Here is a 21774-nt window from a genome sequence, read left to right on the forward strand (position 1 = left end):
TCATAGAGTGTTCTGCCTATGTTTTCCTCTAAGAGTTTTATAGTGTGTGGCCTTACATTTAGGTCTTTAACCCAGTTTGAGTTTATTTTTGTGTATGGTGTTAGGGAGTGATCTAATTTCATTCTTTTACATGTAGCTGTCCAGTTTTCCCAGCACCACTTATTGAAGAGACTGTCTTTTCTCCATTGTATATCCTTGCTTCCTTTGTCATAGATTAGCTGACCATAGGTGTGTTCCCCACACCATTTTTAAATGGGAACATTTATTAAATACTTCATGTCAGTCATTCTCCTGGATAATCTACTTCTGTCATCTCATTTAACCATAACAATGTAGTTACACATTATTTCCACTTTGCAAGGAACTGAGAATTAGAAAGGCTGAGGAAGCTGTAGAGATCACACAGCTAGTAAGCTATGAAATCAGGTTTTGAACTAGGAGACAGTTTGACTCCAATGTGTTTTTTTCCTACCATAGGTTGCTGCTCAAAAATTTAAAAAAATACTAATAAAACTATCCAAACTTATGGAGTCTGGCCTTGATTTGACTGACATTTTTGTAAACTCACTCAAATGTTTACAGTACAGGAAAAGAAGTCTGGGTCACCACTGGACATCTCCACATTTCTTATAGATCTCAAGTCAACAGAGCCCTAAGCAACCCTAAGCCTGAGAAAAATGTTAAACAGGATAAATTCTGTCTATTACTACCGAGGGGAAATAAGATATTAAGTTGATAGATTCCTGATATATGTTGCTATTTATTTGAATTAATGCTCCATTAGGTATTCAGAGAGTACAGAAAGATCAATGATGATCAGCTGGGGGTTGGCAAAGGAAACAAACCCAAAGCATTATTTTAAGGGCTGGGGGGATTGCTTTCTTTCTTCAGACTTAGAGAAAAGGCAAAAGTATTGACAGCTAGATATGGGCCCCAAGGAAAGAAGGGAGACTTGTTTCTGCTCAGGGTTGCAGTGTGTGTGTGTGTGTGTGTGTGTGTGTGTGTGTGTGCACGCACATGTGTGTTGGAAGGCAATAGTCACATGCTGGGATCCAACTGCACTCAGGCGGGTTTGGAGGACCCCTCTCAGCCTCTCTGCCTTAGGAAGACCTGAGCAGTGACTTCCTCTTTAGGGGTGTGTTGATTAACTGTGGACTTCAAGTAAAACTGTATTATGTTCAACCTCAGAAACATTTACCAAAAAATCAGGGACCATGACCTCCTGGACAAAAGGAAAACTGTCACAGCACTGAAAGCAGGAGAGGACCGGGCCATTCTCCTGGGACTGGCCATGATGGTGTGCTCCATCATGATGTACTTTCTGCTGGGAATCACACTCCTGCGCTCATACATGCAGAGGTAAAGCCATTGGGTGCTTGGGACTGTCTTTTGTCTCCCTTCTCCCTCCTCCCACACAGCTTATCAATCTTGAGGTCCTCTTCCTTACCTTCTTTCCTAAAAAGAACTTTGAGCAGTGCCTGGCACATACTATTTGTCAATAATGTTATCTAACAATAATGATACAAATAGTTCTATGTGCCAGGGACTTGCCATACATTACTTTTTAAATTCCCATAACTATTCTATAAGTATGAATATATTCATAAAAATGGCAAAACTGAGGCTCAAGATAGATATAATTTGCCCAGTGTCATACAGCTTTAGTGTTCGGCAGAGCCAAGATTCAAAACCACATCCTGTTAATTCCAGAATCCCTATTCTTGCCTCTTCACACCTCTGTCCATTCTCCACCTGCATTCCTTTCCACCACACCCCACTCTTCCATCACCCCACACATTAGTGGTTCTCAACTGCACATTTCAACTTCCTGAGAAACTTTTAAGAATACTGACACCCAGGCCCCACCACAATCATTCCAAAGGGTCAGATTTAGTAGGTCTGGAGTGGGACCCATTCACGAGTATCTTTTAAAGTTCCCCAGGTGATTCTAATAGGTTGAAAAACACTACTATGCACTAACTTTTTAAATTAAAGATTTTGAACCCTTCTTATTTAAATATTTGCCCTAGGTTTACTGAATAGATAGAGAGGCAATTGAATACTGAGTTGTCAAGTGCGTTCCTCCTGAGTAAGCCACATGATAAACCTCCACAGCATCTCTAGCTAACTGTTGTCCATAAATTGGACACAGGGAAGCCCAGCATTGCTATAACTAATGGGGAAGGTCTCAGAGTGCTTCAGCTTAAAGAAACGAGGCCCTTTCAAATGAAAAATTGAGGTTTCAATCCAAAAGAAAATCAAACCATTTTGCGGCATTCATTTCCCCACCTAAATTAATACTTTAATTTTTAGAAGGAAAATCTGGTTGAAACACAGTAATCTGCTAAAATTAAGGCATCATCTTTCCCATTTGTGGCTGCTCTGCTGTGTTTCTCTGATGCCTTCAGCTGTGCTCCTTCTCAGTGAAAGCTCTGATGCCTCAGGCCCCAAGAGTTCACTGACTCCAAAACCGCTTTCAGATCCTCACATCTGCTTAGAACCATCTAAGACTTTTTTCCTCCTTGTAATAAGCAAAATCTGACCACCCATGTCCCAGGAAAATACAAATTTCCACACCAGAGGGGGTCAGTGCTAGTATCCTGGCTCTGGTATGAAACTGGACATGGAAAGGGGGCCCTGTCAACACATGTCCAGGAGAAAGAAGGGCCATTAATCTGCAAAGAAACTGTTTTCTGATCACTCTGGTAATCAGCTTATATCCAGAAGCAAAACATTGATTCTGGGTGTGTTACTTCCTAATCACAAATATTACCCTTGATCATAAAATTATAAATGTTTTAGAATGAAAAGCTGACCAATGGGCAGCTGGAGGGTTTGTTTGTTTAATCTTTCTAATTGAGAGGTCCCAGGGCACTGATAAGAACCCATTAATCTGCATATAACAACAGCCTCTTTTCCACTGTTTGTGGGGAAGAAGGGCAGCACCATGGAATGAGCCTGGGCAGTAGAGAAATAGAGGATTGGATGGAATCACAATTTCCATCACTTACTAGCTGTGTGTCCTTGCATGTATTTGATCTCTCTGACTGTCAATTCACTCAGCTTTAAAAGAAATTAATACCTAACCTATAGGGTTATTGGGAGAACAAAGAAGACAATGTATGTAAAGCATCAGTTAGGGTGAAGGGGAATGCAATAAGTGATTGCTCTTGGTATAATCAAAAGGTGGAGTTATCTTTTCTCCCTTATTAGAAAGACCTCAAAGAAATATATCACTGTCCTTTCATCTGTCACATTGGACCTCAAGCCCCTCCACCCTTTCACCATCTCTCCTCCCCTTCTCCCTTACACCTTCTCTGCCTACAAACAGGGCAGACATTGCGAGGTGAGGACCAAGGCATGGCAGGAAGCAGCTTAAAATGCAGAAATGCAGGGTGAGTACAGGTTGTGATGTAAAAAGATGCTGCCTTATGCTTACCAGTGAATTTGATAAGGAAAAATATCTAACTTAAATCAAGCATTGGAAAAGATGATACTATATCTGATGGAAATCATTGGCAAAGTTCTCAGATGCCAGGCAAAGTTTGTCTGTGTTTATATTATAGTTAGCCTAAAGCTGCTCTATTTAAAAACATACACATTAACAAATAGGTTGTATTATAGATCTGGATGATTCTTCAGGTCAAGGAGCTGACAAATGTTCCCCTCTGATTACACCTTCTTTGCCCTTGGCATTTGGGCCTGTGCTTATTCTCCTCCTCTCTGTGTAGTGTGTGGACCGAGGAGGCTCAGTGCACCTTGCTGAATGCATCCATCACGGAAACATTTAACTGCTCCTTCAGCTGTGGTCCGGACTGCTGGAAACTCTCTCAGTACCCCTGTCTCCAGGTGTACGTTAACCTGACTTCTTCTGGAGAGAAGCTCCTTCTCTACCACACGGAAGAGACAATGAAAATCAATCATGAGGTAGGAGCTGGGCGCACACTGCATCTTGTTCACCTCACACAGCTCCGCACCATTCCATCTATCAAGTTCCCCTGCGCCAGCACTTCAAAGGAAAATGCCACTAGGAAGCAGGCCCTTCCTCATCCAGTCACAGAACTCACTACACTACTTGACTCTCTTACTTGGGAAACATTTATTTTCTGTGCAAGTGGTGGTCAAATCATTCCCCATTTTGGAACAGTGACGATTTAGCCTTTACTTTCATTTAGAAGGGTAAACATTATATCCTTATTGATACACAAATAGACTTAGTCTTTCAAAGCAAATGTGCAGTTTAGTCAGAGTTGTACAAGCCAAAAAAACAAGGTATTTGTCATATACCTGGGAACCACGGGGTAAAACTATATTTTGCTTTTCCACGGTCATTGTCACTTCGTTCTGTGGTCTTGGAGATGTAACTTAAGCTCTCTGAGCCTCAGTATCCTTTTCTCTAAAAATTTAATAACAATGACCATCTTGCAAGGTCATTCACTGTGAGGATTAGAACAGAGTATGGAGAGTACTGAGAAGAGCACAGGTGAGATCTTCAACCCATGGTCACAGTATGTGTGCCTGTGCATATATCTTCACATGTGTTATGTTCAAAGAGGCTGAATTTTCCAGCACTAACATATTCAAGTCCAAGTGGTGGATGCTCAATATGTATTGTATTAAAGCTGCACATAAAATTTGCATTTAAAAGGTCTGGGATGACTAGTAAAGTGTCAGCAGAACCAACCTGCCATTATCAATTTTAAGTTAAATACATTGTGTTTTGGATTTATGGTAGCAATTTAGATGGCCAGAGTACTTTCATATGCCAAGACAACCTGATACCATTCTCCAACGGGACAATTGGCTCTCGTCACCAGGATACAATTCTCACAACTCTAGCCTTTCTTGTAAAAACTTTTCATTACAATTATCAGCACTTAAATGATACAGATTATACGTATTGAAAAAAATGCAGTAGCTGCAAAGCTTGATACTAGAACATAGGATTCGTTTTGTGATATATTAACAAAAAGTAAGTAAACCCACCTTGCATTTCGGTTACAGTAACTTAAAAGAATTCTTGCAAATATCTCTGAGGACACGTCTGCTCTGATTTCTTTTTGTTTGTGGTACCCACAAACAATACCAGTCCTAATCCTATTCTACAAATATACATAGCTTAGTTCTCCCACAAAGTATACGTTTTTCAAGATCCCTCAAGTCAAGTTTTTAAATCAAAACTGACCTGTAATGATGAATGTCTGTAAAACTCTCAAATCTCCAAGGAATTGGAAATTGGCCAAAACTGAATAGGCATCAAAAAGTGGGACATATTTCCATTTTCTCGTTTTGACATTTTATCACTACAGTATGAATGCAGTATGAATGAATGCAGTATGTAAGCTATAAATTGGGAGTGAACCTACCATGGAAAATCTCAGTTAAAATTTTAGGACCAGTATTCTGTCTGCTGTCAGTATGATACTAGGTCATTGTTTGGTTTATTTACCTTGTTTTTAACTGTAAAACATACAAGAAATGAAAAAGTACAGCTCAAGCACTTGTTATAGAGATTCCCCCACATAACCACCATGAAAGCAAAGAAATAAAACATATCCTGCACTGCAGGAAATCAGAACCTTGCAGTTCTGGTGACTAATGTTATTAAGTACATTTTCATTTATTTATTGGCATTTTGAATATCCTTTTTTTTTTATAATGTCTGTTCAAGTCCCTTGTTTTCTATTGAATTGATTCTACTGGATGGTTTCTTCTTAGTATTCATTGTAGGAATTCTTTAAATCTGAACCTTCCTTGACTGTTGTGTTGCAAATACCTTCTCCTGAAATGAAAGGTGGCCTTTTCACTCTCTTAATGATGTATTTGAATGAAAGAAGTCTCTAATTCCAGTGCAACCAAACCTTGTCAATATTTTTCTTTTCTCTTTTTTTCTTTTTCCTTTCTTTCTCTTCTTCTTCCTTTCTTTCTTTTGTTTTTTCTTTCTTTTTTTCAAACGTTTGGTTGCCCTGCTGTCTGTTTAAAGTCTTCATCTACCCTGAGATCATGAAGTCATTCTCCCAAATTATCTTCTAGAAATGTTATTGTTTCTCCTTTCACATTTAGAGTACAATCTGCCTGGAATTGATTTTTATGCAGGAGTCAAGTTTCTAGATTTCTTTTTTATTCATATGGACAATCATTTGTCCAAGTCCATTTATGAAAAGACCACCCTTTCTTCACTGGATTATTTTCATGATCCCATTTTCCCCTCTATTTTCTTGGAAGTTATGTGTTCTGTCACTATTCTTTTAGTGTTTAACTAGTGATTACAACTTGCAATCTCGACTAATCAAGGATATTAAAACATTTTTTTTAACATCTTTATTGGAGTATAACTGTTTTACAATAGTGTGTTAGTTTCTCCTTTACAACAAAGTGAATCAGTTATACATATACATATGTTCCCATATCTCTTCCCTCTTGTGTCTCCCTCCCTCCCACCCTCCCTATCCCACCCCTCTCATGGTCACAAAGCACAGAGGTGATCTCCCTGTGCTATGCGGCAGCTTCCCACTAGCTATCTAATTTACATTTGGTAGTGCATATATGTCCCTGCCACTCTCTCACTTCGTCACAGCTTACCCTTCCCCCTCCCCACGTCCTCAAGTCCATGCTCTAGTAGGTCTGTGTTTTATTCCCATCCTACCACTAATCTCTTCATGACATTTTTTTTCTTAGATTCCATATATATGTGTTAGCATACGGTATTTGTTTTTCTCCTTCTGACTTACTTCACTCTGTATGACAGACTCCAGGTCTATCCACCTCATTACAAATAACTCAGTTTCATTTCTTTTTATGGCTGAGTAATATTCCATTGTATATATGTGCCACATCTTCTTTATCCATTCATCTGTTGATGGACACTTAGGTTGCTTCCATGCCGTGACTGTCTTTAAATAAAAACCATTATTTCTCCTACTGGTTCCTTGGCTGCTGCTTCTGTTGTACAGATCTTCCTCAACTTACCATGGGGTTACGTCCCAGTAAACCCATGGTAAGTTGAAAATATCATAAATTGAAAATGCATTTAATACACCTGACGTGTCAAACATCACTGCTTAGCTTCACCTACATTCAGTGCACTCAGAACACCTAGGTTAGCCTATAGTTGGGCAAAATCATCTAATGCAAGGACTATTTTTTAATAAAGTGCTGACCATCTCGTGTAATTTATTGACTACTGTACTGACAAGCAGAGTGCTTGTCTGGGTCCGTGGTGGTTGCATCTATCCGCTGTCTCCTGGTGTGGTCGCGTGGCTGGTGGGGAGCTGGGGCTTTGCCACCCAGCATCAGGAGGAAGTGTCTTTCCCCATACGGTGGGCCCGAGGAAAGCTCAAAATTCAAAAGTCGAAGTAGTTTCTACTGAATGCGTATTGCTTTCGCATTACTGTAAAGTTAAAAAATCCTAAGTTGATTTTCTTACTCGTGAAAAGTATATTCAGTCACTCGGTAATACTGATTTCCGTTCAAGAACGCTATAGTCGAGTTGGAGAGAAAAGATGAACACACAGGAGGAGAGGCAAAGAATTTCCCCCTGAAAACTGGTTGGTATAGCGTGCTCTAGGATCTCAGAGGGAAAAGAATCAACAGAGGGTAGTCCTGGAGGGCTTTACGGAGGAGGTGGGAATTGAGCTTGTTCTTAGCGGATGGTTAGTATTGGAGCAGCTGGAGAGAACAGAGAGAGAGGGAAGGCGTTGAAGATGTGGAACAAGACGGATAAAGCGTGGAGGTGAGCAGAGAGCTGCGTGCTTGTCCCAGCCAATCCTGATGAACTCAAGTGATTAGTTCAGAACCGCTCCCGTGGGGGTGTCATCTCCATCCTCAAGGACCCCAGGAGTGGAGGCAGAGGACAGGTGGCGAGGAACGAGCGCAGCCCTGGGCCACGGGGAAGGTTCACCCACTGCACCCGGATGCCGAGGGGGAGGGGCTCCGAGGAGGGAGGGATGCTCAGGCGGGGACAGCGCTGCACAGATGCAGGGAATGGGGGGCGGGGCTGGGGGGGAAGAGTTTGAGAAGGATAGGTGTTAGCTCTTCTCTAAATGTTTGATAGAATTCGCCTGTGAAGCCGTCTGGTCCTGGGCTTTTGTTTGTTGGAAGATTTTTAATCACAGTTTCAATTTCAGTGCTTGTGATTGGTCTGTTCATATTTTCTATTTCTTCCTGGTTCAGTCTCGGCAGCTTGTGCATTTCTAAGAATTTGTCCATTTCTTCCAGGTTGTCCATTTTATTGGCATACAGTTGCTTGTAGTAATCTCTAATAATCTTCCATATTTCTGCAGTGTCTGTTGTTACGTCTCCTTTTTCATTTCTAATTCTATTGATTTGAGTCTTCTCCCTTTTATTCTTGATGAGTCTGGCTAATGGTTTATCAATTTTATTTATCTTCTCAAAGAACCAGCTTTTAGTTTTATTGATCTTTGCTATTGTTTCCTTCATTTCTTTTTCATTTATTTCTGATCTGATCTTTATGGTTTCTTTCTTTCCTCTGCTGACTTTGTTTTTTTGTTCTTCTTTCTCTAGTTGCTTTAGGTGCAAAGTTAGGTTGTTTATACGAGACGTTTCCTGTTTCTTAAGGTAGGATTGTATTGCTATAAACTTCCCTCTTAGAACTTAAAACATTTTAACTCCATTTATTCTCTTCTCAAGTTATATATTATCATCATTTTTATTCAATATATACTTTAAGCCCATGAAGATATTATTATTGTTTTTGTATATAGTAGCTATCTATTTAGATGTGTCCACATCATTTTCCATTTTCTTATTCTTCATTCCTTCCTTTATCCTTGGTCTGGGATCATTTCTTCCTACTTCCTGAAGAACACTCTTTAATTATTTAGTGCAATATCTGCTCTAAAGAAATCTCTAAGCATTCATTTGTTTGAAAATATTTTCTTTTCATTTTCATTCTCAAAGTATATATTCACTGAGTATATAATTCTAAGTTGGCTGTTATTTTATTTCTGTACATTGAAAGCATTCCATTGTCTTCTGGTGAGCATTGCTACTCTTTGGAAATCAGCTCTCAGTCTAATTGTTACTTCTTTGCAGGTTATTTTGGTCTACTTTAAAGATTATTTTCTTTGGTTTTCTACAGTGGAATTACTAGTGCCAAAGTAAACATTTATTTCTATTTAGCCTGCTTAATGTTCCCAGGGCCTCTCTCCCTCTTCCTTGATGTTCTTTGTCAATTTTAGAAGGTTCTCAGTCATTATCTCATCAAATATTATCTCTGCTCTCATTCTTTCCCTCTTCTCCTTTTTGAACTCCTACAGACTATATGTTAGGTGCTCTCATTGTATCCCCTGTGTGTCTTCCTGTCTCTTTTGTATTCAATATTTTCCCTCCTTTTGTCTCTCTGTGCTTCATTCTAGATATTGACCTACCTTCTGATTCACAGTTCTTTCCTCAGCTCTGACAAATCTGTTAAACCCATCCATTGAGTTCTTAATTTCTCTTATTGTATTTTTCATTTCTAGAATATCCATTTGGATCTTATTTATAATTTCTAGTTTTCTGCAGTATTCTAATTCTTCTCTTTTAAATTCTTCAACATAAAAGTAAAATTGTAGTTATTTTAAAGTTTGTTTTGATAACTACAATATCTGAAGCCGCTATGTGCCTGTTCTGTTTTTTTTTCTTAATTGTTTTCATGTTGTATTGTAATGTCTGGTTATTTTTTATTAGTTGTCAAACATCATATCTGCAAAATTATTTATAAAAACAATTTTAAGCCTAGGTTGATATCATGATGTCATCTTTTCCAAAAATTATTTCCATTTGCTTCTGCAAGGCCCCTAGGTGCCATTCATGATCACCTTATTCTGACTACATAAATTGAGATATTCAAGTTTGAACTTAAGTCCCTTCGAGGACCTATCTTCTTCAGGTTGACCATTACTCCTAGGATGCAGCCCTTAACAGTCCCAGCCCAAAGTGAATAGGGGGTCATCAGAGCCCCCACTTGATAGGTTGTTAATGATAATCCCTGCCCCTAGCTCTGCAAGGCTGTCAAAAATTCCATCCAACCTTCTAGGATCTCAGCCCCCTTCTAGAATCAACAGACACTTCCAGGGGAAAGAAAACACCAAACAGCAGGATCGCCTTCCTGGCCCAGTAGTTCTTCACTCGCTGGTTAGCTGTCCTCTGCCTTTAATCAGAAGTAAATACGTGGAAAATACAGTTATCACCATGTCAAAAGGTCACTAAACCATGATCTTAATGTAGCATGAGAAATATACAGTATACTCCTGGGGAGAAAAATTAAAATATTCTCTATCTTGACCTCTCCTTCTTGTTACTATTCCCCAAGCTCACCAAAAATAGTAGTCTTTCCCATAGTTACCAACGAATGGGCATGGTTTTACTGAGATACATAAGGCACTACTGGCAATGTTTGATTTGGGACAACAGGAGGCAAAGGTATATCAGTCAAGCTGTCTGCTTCTTTGTAGAAAGATATCCAAAAGGATTTTATTTTTAAATTTTCACACTCTCTCATATTTTCTTTTTCTTTGGCTTTTAAACTCAGTGACCAACCTCTTGTCCATATTACAACTGAAGCTGCTTAAGCTGATAAGCTGGCATGCTCTTGTGGAGCAACTGGCTGACTAACAGTCTCTAGGAGCTGCAAGCAGGCTCAAGGGCCCCCTGCCTCTTCTGGCTACAAGGCTGTCACAGGAATCATAAACTGTGGCTGAGTATTAATTCACTATGGTTGTTAAATTTCTCAATGCTGATCTCCTTTAAGAGTTTAAAACCTTGTTTACCCACCAGGGATCCCCAAAACATGCCCATCTGATTTAAGAGAGTATTGAAAATGAATCTTTGTGCAAAACCAGAAAGTACATCCATTTTGGGTATGTAGTATACTACCATATATATGGTATTTTATATATCGTTGTCATGAGGAAGACAGCTATTTTGGATGGAGAGTAAATTCTATAAATTAACCAATTATTTATAACTCCAGACTCAGCATCACCCCTCATTTTGTCACTATTCTGAAGCCTTCTGAGTTCTGCACATCCAGAGAATATACATATCTAGACTAGAATTTCTCAGCCTCAAGGCTATTAACATTTGGGGTGGAATATTCCTTTGTTGTCTGTGAGGGTAGGGTGGAGACTTGTTCTGTACATTGTAGGATCTTTAGCAGCATACCTGGCCTTTACCCACTAGATGATGAGCATCATCCTCCCTCCAAGTGTGACAACTAAAAATGTCTCCAGACAGTGGCAAAACCACTGCTCCAGATTTTATTTAGCTTTTAGCTTGAATGCTAGGAGATTCTACAATTTTAATCAAAGCTTGTAAACACTGAGTTCCTCTGCACAGCATTTGGTAGGGTAAGGATAAAAGGGAAGAAAATAAAGTGAAGTTGAGAATCTAAATGGGAAAAAAAGAGGGGCCCACATTTATTATCTACTACATACTATGTGCCCAGCACTACACCAAGAACTTTATAAAAATCATCTCATTTAACCCTGACTAAAACCCTACTCCTAAAGTAGTAATAGCCAAATTTTATCATGAGCTTAAAATGTGCCAGGCACTGTATAATACTAAATATTTTACATGAACTCATTTGTTTAATTACAGCATCAATCTCACATATTAGGTACCACTGTTATCTCCACTTCACAATAATGAAGCTGAGCTCAGAAAATGAAATAATTTTCCCAAAGTCACACATTCACTAATTAGGTCTGAATTAAAATCTAAGTCTCTTTACCTAAACATGCTCTCTCTTAAAAAGCAAAACATTAGTGCATCCTCTTGAGAGAGTAAAGGTAAGAGCTTTAAAAAACTCTAAATTCTAAGAAATATTTATCCTTCTGATGGTATATTTTAGTGAATAGGTGAGAATCCACGCCATTTCATCATACTCCAAGAGGTGATTAGGATCAAGTAAAAGGCCATGAACAAGGACTAGAACTATCCATGATCCATAGGAACAGTCAAGGTTGTATATTCAACACCAGTTTACACAGAATGGATATTAGATAGAAGTGCACCCCGAAAAGATGGGAAAAAACATGCCCAGAAATTTGACATATGACATCCCCATAATCAGCACCTTACATTTAGGGATATTTAAATTAGAAATTTCCTGAAACTGCCTATGGACCATAGATTCAGAAATGCTTCTGTGATTGACAAAGTTTAGTCACTGCTCACCAAAACTGAATTATGGCACAGATGAGGGCATCTTTATGCAGAAATGAAGGGAAGAATGTGTCCCAAAACAGCGTGCACTGAGCATGAAGAAGAAAAGCATGGAAAATGAACCTACTCCTTTCCATTGCTGAGAAAGAGGATCATGGTGAAGGGCAAGGTCAAATTAGATATCTGACTTACTCAAGGGCTAACTGGATACATCGTGGACCTGAAGGCTCCATGGCTTAAGCTATTGTGGGTATTGACTAATCCTGCAGCTCCACATGGCTTCTATTTCATTAGTGGATTTCCTAGGTCTTTTAAGCTTCTCCTCTACTCCACATCAAGCAGTAATGCCACAATAAATGTGAAAGCTCTGGAAAACACAGAAAAGGAAAACCTCTCTGGAGGAATCTGTGTCTCGATACTGCAGGAAACTGTGGTACATAGCAGAGTGTGAATACTATTTTCCTCTCCTCTACCAAACATTTCAAACAGTCCCACTTGCCAAAATCAAGCAGATACTAGAAGTGCAAACTAAAATAGTCTAAATTTTGTGGGATTCGCTTTTTTTAAAGTGATGGTAAGGAGCAGGAAGTCTCAAACAAGAATGAAAATAACATCCCAGTTTATTCTCTCACCTCCTCTGTCCATCACTAATGTTCAAAGAACTCAAAAGTTTAGAGTACTCCAAGACTGCCAGATGGGGACCTCTACATCCTTTGAATGTAGGGATTATGTCTCCTTCTCCAGCACAGAACACAAAGCCTGGCACATCATACATGCTTAATAAACATGTACACAATACTCATTGTTTGCAGACACTGAAGAAGTCCCATCTGACTTTGGAACCAAGATACTTATGCTTCAATGAGCAGTGTTTTTGTTTTTATCTCATAGGCATTGTGGACTAGGATGCCCTGGATACCACAGAGTTCTGACAAATTTGTGGCCCACCTCTGTGAAGTGTAGAGCCTTTACTAAGAGCCTTTTCAGCCTCATTGCTGGTCCCATTTCATCACTCCCACCACCCTTGTCCTGTTTCTCTCTAACGATCTGTTTTAAATTGTTTATGTTTTCCATGCCTATACCCAGCATGCAACTTGGTACTTTAGAGACACTCAAAACATATTGATTAGATTTCATCAAACTTAACCCCTCTCTCAAATAAGACACTGCACTTTTAATAAAAGAACAAATGAAGAACAAACCCTACCCCTGAGGTGATCCTGAGAATTAATAGTTCCCTTCCTACCATCATAAGGAAAAGTAGGCTGACCAGTGAGGTTATCCAGCCAAATATACCCCTCCTACTGCCCCCACTCCTCCCCACAGCTTTTATTTTTAGGGTGAAGGCCTGTCACTTTTTGCTTCACACATGCCTAGTGAAGCATGGCTAAGCAAAAGCCCAACAGGTACTTTCTCAAAACTTCTGTCCATCACGAGAATAAAAATGACTCTATTGACGTGAAACATTCTGGAAGGGAGGCTAAGAACACTTTCAGTTGCTTTCCAAAGAACTGGAGAGAAGATGCAATTGCTAGATCTTTGTGGTAAGGGAAAGGACAGTCAGGAGAAGGTGACAGGCTCCAGGTTTCCTCAGCTGGGGAGACGAAGGGTCACGTTGTGGGGCCATCTCTGTATTTTCAATACTAAAGAGAATTTAAGGGAGTTGGGAAAGCACAAAGGTTTATTAACAAAATTCAGGATTAAGAAGAGAGATGTGAGGGCTTCCCTGGTGGCGCAGTGGTTGGGAGTCCGCCTGCCAATGCAGGGGACACGGGTTTGAGCCCTGGTCTGGGAAGATCCCACATGCCGCGTAGCAACTAAGCCCATGCGCCACAACTGCTGAGCCTGCGCTCTGGAGCCCGCGAGCCACAGCCACTGAAGCCCATGCCTGGATCCTGTGCTCTGCAGCAAGAGAAGCCACTGCAGTGAGAAGCCTGCACACCACAATGAAGAGTAGCCCCCACTCTTTGCAACTAGAGAAAGCCCACTTGCAGCAACGAAGACCCAGGGCAGCCAAAAATTAATTAATTAATTGATTAATTTAAAAATAAAAAATTAAAATTAAAAAAAAAGAGAGAAGAGAGATGAGGGTCTAAATCTTCCTCTGGCTGCCTTGGAGTTTTGCTAGGTTTCTATATCCATATGTTAGGCACAAAAGAAAGAAGGACCTATAGCCATGGTAATATAAATATATATAAACAAATTTTGAGTGGCATTTAAGTGTCTTGTGTATATAAAATTATTATTCATATGTTCCTTTGTGTTATATATCATGCAGTCCAAAAGTTAAATCTTTCCTAGCCCATACCTCCCACCAAGAAAAGAATGATCTAAAAACACAAGGATTTTTACCTTTTGAATCTACATAACATTTTTCCAACTAAGTGTTGCTTACTTACTAAAGTTTTCATTTGTTGAAATTCACTCTCCAAACATGTGATAAGATCACTAAATCTTTACCCCAAATTCACACCAGCCTCAGAAATATACACATGGCTATAGTTTGAAACAAAAACTTAGAATCCTAACGTAGGGTTCAGCATAATGTCAAATCTCTTTGGACACAAAAACAAGGAACACGTGACAAGAGCCATCAAACAGGACTGCTCCTGTGAAAACCACATAACTAGTAATTTTACCCTCCTTAAAGTTTTCGTAGTTTAGTATGTGGCACTTGTTTAAAGACTTTAGATCGTATGGACAAATGTGATATTCCAATAAAAAATATGTTAAAGAAAATTTATTGATGCTTTATGCATATTCATAATTTAACCCTCACACACCCTGCCAGGAAGGCTCTATTAACCCTACTATATACAAAAGTTGATTCTGAGGAGCCAAGTAACTTGCTTATAGAAACACAGTAACACAGTAACCAGACCTCTTGAAGACATGTCAGGGGCTTGTGATACTACCTTATACATTCATTAGCACAAAAGAAGGACCCATCAATAATAGAAGTTAATGAATGATTAACATATTATAAAGGAATTTTCAAGGATAATAATAGTCTAGTGGGAGCCAGTTTATGTGTGTTGAAAGGTGGTGGGTGGCAAGGTTAGAAAAAGCTAAAAACACAAGGGCAGAGAAATCTTTTCTCTACCAGTAACGTGAAGTTGCATTTCTAAGTGCCTGGCCCTGAGGACCCACACCCGAGCATGTATGGCACACACCTCATCTGGCCAGTCCAAACGTGTGCATTTGAGACCCTGATGACTAGAAGCTTTAATAAAGCAGCTCCTGTATTACAACCTTGCTAGATGGTCTCAAAAGTAATATATATCGCATTGTATTTGGAAGAATCTTATATAGTGACAAAATTATTGTCACTGGCTGATAAATGTTTCTCCCAAAAAAATTTAAAAGCCAAATCAATTCACAAGAGCATAAGAAAAGGAAAAACTCCATTTTTAATGGAATTCCATTTTTATTGAGACCATTTCAATAACTTAGTACTGTTAGCCACTAAAACTACTACTATAAACTCTCTTGGCACCAAAATATAAAGAACCCTGATGCATTCATACGTTAAATTGGCTCCTTTTTAATTCAACCACAAATGACTTGCCTTTAAATTTTTTTAACGTTTTTTGAATCAAAGCATTAAAAAAAATTGTAGACATGATCTGAGCAGTGCTGAAGAAGGAAAAATATAAAGGGATCCCCTTACTGCTTTAAACTCTTTCAATCCAGCATCCAACCAGTAGAAAATGTATCATGGCAGTCATAGACCAATTTTCATACTAAGTTATAACTCACTGAGAAATTCTGCTTTCTTGGAGATACTTTCAGACCCTTAATGTTGTGCTAGTACCAGCTCTCTGCACTAACCACATTTATGAGTGTACTCACATTTATTCTTAGCTGATTAAATAAGAGGATGTCAACCAGCCCTTGTATGAGAATATTCAGCCTTGTTTATGATAAATGTCAGCATGCTCATCCTCCATTCTTAACTAACTGAAGAATCTTCCTGCTGTTTATAAACAAATAATCCAGTGACTACAGCACAGTGAAAAAAAGCAAGTGCCAGTATACCCACTAATAAAGTCAGGGGAAAGAGTCATTCAAACATACTCCATTAGCAAAACTCATCCCATTTCTTTTATAGTTTCTTCCTGTGAAATATACAAATCTAAATTGGTTCTGGAATTCCAGGGTCCTACCCCTAAGCTCCCATCAGTATAGCTCAAAGTTCACCAACAGCCCACCTCATCTGTATCTCTACATACAGTTGTGTGAGTTGTGTACTGTACAATCCTAGGGGTACCAGTGACATTGTAAAACTCATAGATGTCAATATTTAAATCACAACTTATAAAGTGGTAATAGCAGTAAAATATGTGGGGTTTTTTTCATAAAATCAGTGTATTATCACAATTTTTCAACAGAGAATAACAGTGTTTTGATGAGGGGGCATAGTTTTCTAATTCACATTAAAACACGAGATTAGCAGTGATCTTGTCACAAACCATTTTAATTCAGGTAAATCAATTAATCATTTGATAATGTGTATAACAAAGGATAGGAATTTTTTTCCTATTGGGAGGCACCTTACCATAAAGAGGGCAAAGACTTAACCAAGGGCCCACACATCTCCCAGAGAAGTGACTTAAATCACTTTTTTCCTAACTTTTTAAAAAGTTCAATGCATTGTTATATCAGTTTTGTCACTGTTCATATACATACCAAGGAAGAGGTTCACAGAGATTTCATCTCCTCAAAGACTGCTCTATAAATTAGGAAAATATATGCAAAAACATATCCAATAAGTAATAAAAACTACAAAGTTCTTTAATTCCATCTGTATACAGAGAAGAGGGAGGGAAAAGAGAAGGAGAAAGGAGAACAGGAGGAGGGAATAGAGGGGAAAATATCATAGAGAGGTGAGGGCTGGCGGGCAGGGCAGGGAAGGAAAAGAGAGATACAAAGAAAGAAATCAGAGGATGTAAGTGTGTAGAAAAAAAAAGGAGAGGCATATAGAAGAGAAATAGCAAGAAAGATAGCAGGTGAAAAAAATCAAAGAAAAGTTATTGTAAATTCTCAGATGAGTGCTGGTTTAAGAGTAAACTGAATTGATTCTGCTTTATGTTTCCTTGCTTTACGGAAAAAGTTACCTTGTCAACACTAACTGGGCATGAACCATTTATCACAGCTCTTTATTCAATATCCCTACACTTTCTGAGATTCTTTTTTAGCAGCTCACCAGGGGTACAGCTGTCTTCTTGACTAGTAGCAAGGTGACCAAGGTGATTTGGTTGAAAAAAATAAAGCCAAGCTGAAAAGATAAGAGTAAGAGTTCCCTGAGATAACTGGCAGCTTTTGATATTACATAAACAGCTGTGGACAGATACAAGACAAAAAGGTTGACACTGATTCCACGGAAAAGTATGTTCAATGGAGAATAATGAACACTCACCATGCTTAACTGTGGCAAAAGGAATCCACTGGAGTTATCGAATTGTTTTTTGGAGTCACCCAATTTTAATCAATATTTAACCTATATGAGTGAGCTATCAAAGTACATCTTGGTTGGATACCTAAAAACATTGTTAATTAGTGTGTGAGTTCTTAGGGTTTCTAGAGGCACTAGTTTGAATATGAAAAGAAAAACCATCATGGTTATTTCACAGAGCATTAAGTTGGCCTCAACACTCCTCCTAGTACCCCACACACACACATACACACACACAGAGTATCTTCTGGTGACAGTTTATCTCATTTTCCACAGTGCTCCTATATACCTAAGTGTGGAAAAAATTTTGAAGAATCCATGTCCCTGGTGAATGTTGTCATGGAAAACTTCAGGAAGTACCAACACTTCTCCTGCTATTCTGACCCGGAAGGAAACCAGAAGAGTGTCATCCTAACCAAACTCTACAGTTCCAACGTGCTGTTCCATTCACTCTTTTGGCCAACGTGTATGATGGCTGGGGGCGTGGCTATCGTTGCCATGGTGAAACTCACACAGTACCTCTCCCTGCTCTGTGAGAGGATTCAACAGATCAATAGATAAAAGCAAAGTGGATGAGATCATTTTCTTTAAAGCTCAAATACTGTTTTCTTTCATTCTTCACCAAAGAACCTTAAGTTTGTAATGTGCAGTCTGTTATGAGTTCCTTAATATATTCTTATACGTAGAGCAATAATGCAAAAGCTGTTCTATATGCAAACTTGATGTCTTTATTATTCAGGAGAAGAAATAACTGTTTTTTGTTGGTTGGGTTTTTTTTCATAATCTTGGTTCAGTGCTGGAACTAGTACTTACTTCTCTCCTTCCGCCAAAATTGGGCTCAGTTATTCATTTGCCAAGCCTCGTGGAGGAATATAGACAATATCAATGTGATAAGGTCTGTGCTCAGAGTTGTCAGATCTCTTGAAGATATTTCTGCAATATTTTTCATCATTCATGTTTACTAAAGCTGCAGCCAAAAATATTTTTTTTCCTTACTCTAAACTGAGCCCTGTAGCAAGTGAAGGTACCAGATTTCCTTTAGGACTTTAGGCATTTTCCTTGTATTTCTACCATATCACTGTAAAGAAGGGGGGAAGCCCAGCCAGCTATTTTTCTTTTATTACTTTATACTCATAACTTTAGATTTTTTAACTGATTTCCAAAAAATAAGTTGTTTTCCTTAACCAATTCTATAATCTCTTCCTGTGCTTTAAATAGAAAGTGAACAGAGCCCTTTTCCATGTAAGACCCTGCTACTGTGTGAGGAGATAACATTTACAAGGAGTTTCATTACCTGTGAACTGACAATGTTGAATAGATGCTCCATTACAATCTGGGAAAGTGTATGTTACTAAGATATTTGTGTGAAAATCTTTATTCCATTTCAATTGAACTGTTAGATGGTAAAATTAAGATCCTACTTGCTGGTCAAGACTGGTGGACTGATTTCAATGGGAAAATCTATCGTGGCAAATTAACATGTTGGAATATTGCTTTTGGGAATTTATGTTTAAATTAATGACAAGTATTCCCCGATGGGATTTTAAAGCTATATGCACAGAATATTTGTCTCCTCTACATGTTTTACTTTTCTATTTACAGTTCCCTTCTTTGTTGTTAGATTTTATACACACTTTTTTTTCCTGACACACACTTGAACTGAATAACAGATTTAAAGGAAGCCTTTGTTCACACTGACATCCACTTCTTGTGTTTGGGGGTGGGGGCGGGGGTGGGGGAATGAGGAATTGGTTTTAAACAAAAACATTCCATCTTTTATTTAACAAAAATATCAGAAGAAGAAGACAAACATCTATCTTTCTCATCTATTTAAGTACCTTTTTATAATGTAGTATCAAGGTTCTCTAGGTATTGCAGAATTTTACAAATCATATTTGTGGAATGAATGGTGAAACTAATCTGATGAAGTAGAAAGTATTCTGCAATATTGTAATACATAGTTTGACATTTCATACACAAATAAATCCATAGGGTATAATCAGGACTTCAAATGTGTAATTAAAACTTAAAAAAAAATCCATTATATCAGCAAAATTTGAATACCTCTTTCATTCTAAGCTGGCAAGCCCATGGCAGGCCAAAAACCTATCATTCACTATTTTTAAGCTTATTTAAAGAGATTATAAAGAAAGTTCCCTTTTTAACACCCAAACACATACACACAATATTATGAATACCTGGAAAATATGATGGAAAACTCAATTCTTACTCCACCTTAAAAACATAATTCTGAAGATGATAGAGAAATCTTTGTGACTACAGAGCTAAAAATTTACAACCTTTAATGTTCCTTGGGCTTCCTTCAAGTGATCCAAGGGTGAAACACATGCAAGTATTATTATATGAGTTACTTTTTATTTTCCTATGGATTTTTAATTAAAGATTCCCAACTGATGTATCAGATAAGATTGTAGAAATCTCAAAATAATGACACCAGAAAGAAGTTATCTAGTGCCTTCTTGAATTCCAATAAAGCAACAGCCCCTTAAAGTAATTTAAATGTATATGCAATTAAATACTCATTCAAGGAGAAAGAACTGGGGCTAGTAATAATGTTTTAAATGCTTTGCATGTGTTAACTAACTTAATCTTTATAATATCCCTATTAGAGGGAGCACTATTATTATCTTATCCTACAGATAAGAATGTTGAAGCTCAGAGATGTTAAGTAGCTTCCCCAAGGTTACACAGACACTAAGATGACAGAGAGCTGAGCAGACAATTTTTAAGCTGAATCTGTTCCACCCTTTCACATTTGCAGGAACTATAAGGAATAATACAAAGTATACCACTGACTTCTCTCTTAAGAATGAATTTGTAATCTACTGGAAGGGTTGAGATAATACATACAAAAAAATTAAGAACAGCTAGGTCTTTAATCCACATCAATGTGGATAATATCTACAGAGGGTTGGTATGAGGCTTAACTGGGAGGTATTAAGTAAAATGCCTAGCACTGTATATCGCATATAATAGATGCCTACCAAGTGGCAATTATTACTATTAATAGTAAAATGTATAAGTCATATTAATAGTATTAGTATAACCACTAGTAGTATATGGTCTCTTGGAGCTAGAATAGCTTAAAATATAGTTTTGCCCAAAACTCACACCAATGCATAAATCCCTTCTAATCCTTAGCAGGGATCATCTAGCCATAGGGACAGTTACTACTTGAATCCTACCAGAAGTGAGACAGGTTACCAGTTAATAAAACAATGCTAAAAATTTTCCTGATAACAATTTATATGGAAAATAAAAATTTTCCTGATAACAATTTCCTGATAACAATTTTCCTGATAACAATTTCCTGATAACAATAACAATTGTTATTTCCTGATAACAATTAGATATAGGGAGGCAGATAACAATCTGCCTCCCTATATCTACTCACTAAATCCACACAAAACCAGATCAATACTCTTGTCACTAACTTATTCTATTAGTGTTATTTTATTTTTAAATGGAGGGAGGGTAGGGAAAGAGCAACTTCCATTTGTTTAGACTGTAAGACCATAGAAAATAACTCATTCAGCCAGAATTATGACATAAATGAAAATTTATAAAGGTAACATAAATGATATCAACTTTAAAAGGTTAATAATATAATCGTTAGAACCTAAACATTCATGAATGAGTTAAATTTATAAGTTAGCTAAACCCTTTAATGCCCATGTGAATTTTATTCTTGCACCACCTCTCAAGTATGATTTGGCCTTCTGGAAAGTAACACTACCTGAAATTTTACATTATGTCCTTATTCAACTTTATGACAACAAACTAAGTTGTCTAAGTAACCAGATTACTTAGGAGCATAGATGTTTTCCTAACAAAATGTTGCTACAATTGTGCCATGGGTTCGTCTTGGCTAAGGTTACCATTCTCCAGTGCAATGCCAAGGAACTGGAAGGAAATGTCATTCTGTGCATTCTTGTAGTGACTTTATGAGCAAATGTTTCATTTAGGTAGGAAGAGAAGTTGTTCTCTCAAACAATATAATCACTTAATTAGGGCTTCCAGACCTGTTCTTCAGCCAAGTTCTTCTAAAACAAATTTAATCCCCAAGCCCTTGCAAACTGTAATATGACTTGTTACCAACATAGTATGAGATCAGGCTATGGAGAAAG

At 38.0% G+C, this 21774-nt stretch overlaps 1 protein-coding gene across 1 annotated transcript in view; it reads left to right on the forward strand.

Annotated features, from left to right (window-relative positions):
- The window catches only part of KCNMB2 (potassium calcium-activated channel subfamily M regulatory beta subunit 2), a 31527-nt gene extending 13340 nt beyond the window's left edge, over nucleotides 1-18187 (forward strand). Inside the window, exons 2-4 of the mRNA XM_007105262.3 lie at nucleotides 1189-1359; nucleotides 3732-3927; nucleotides 17903-18187. Coding sequence (XP_007105324.1) covers nucleotides 1189-1359; nucleotides 3732-3927; nucleotides 17903-18187 — 652 coding nt within the window. The remainder of the gene's footprint in view (nucleotides 1-1188; nucleotides 1360-3731; nucleotides 3928-17902) is intronic.
- The last annotated feature ends 3587 nt before the right edge of the window (nucleotides 18188-21774 follow it).

The sequence above is a fragment of the Physeter macrocephalus genome, chromosome 1 (assembly GCF_002837175.3).
Source record: "Physeter macrocephalus isolate SW-GA chromosome 1, ASM283717v5, whole genome shotgun sequence".
Classification (NCBI taxonomy): Eukaryota; Metazoa; Chordata; class Mammalia; order Artiodactyla; family Physeteridae; genus Physeter; species Physeter macrocephalus.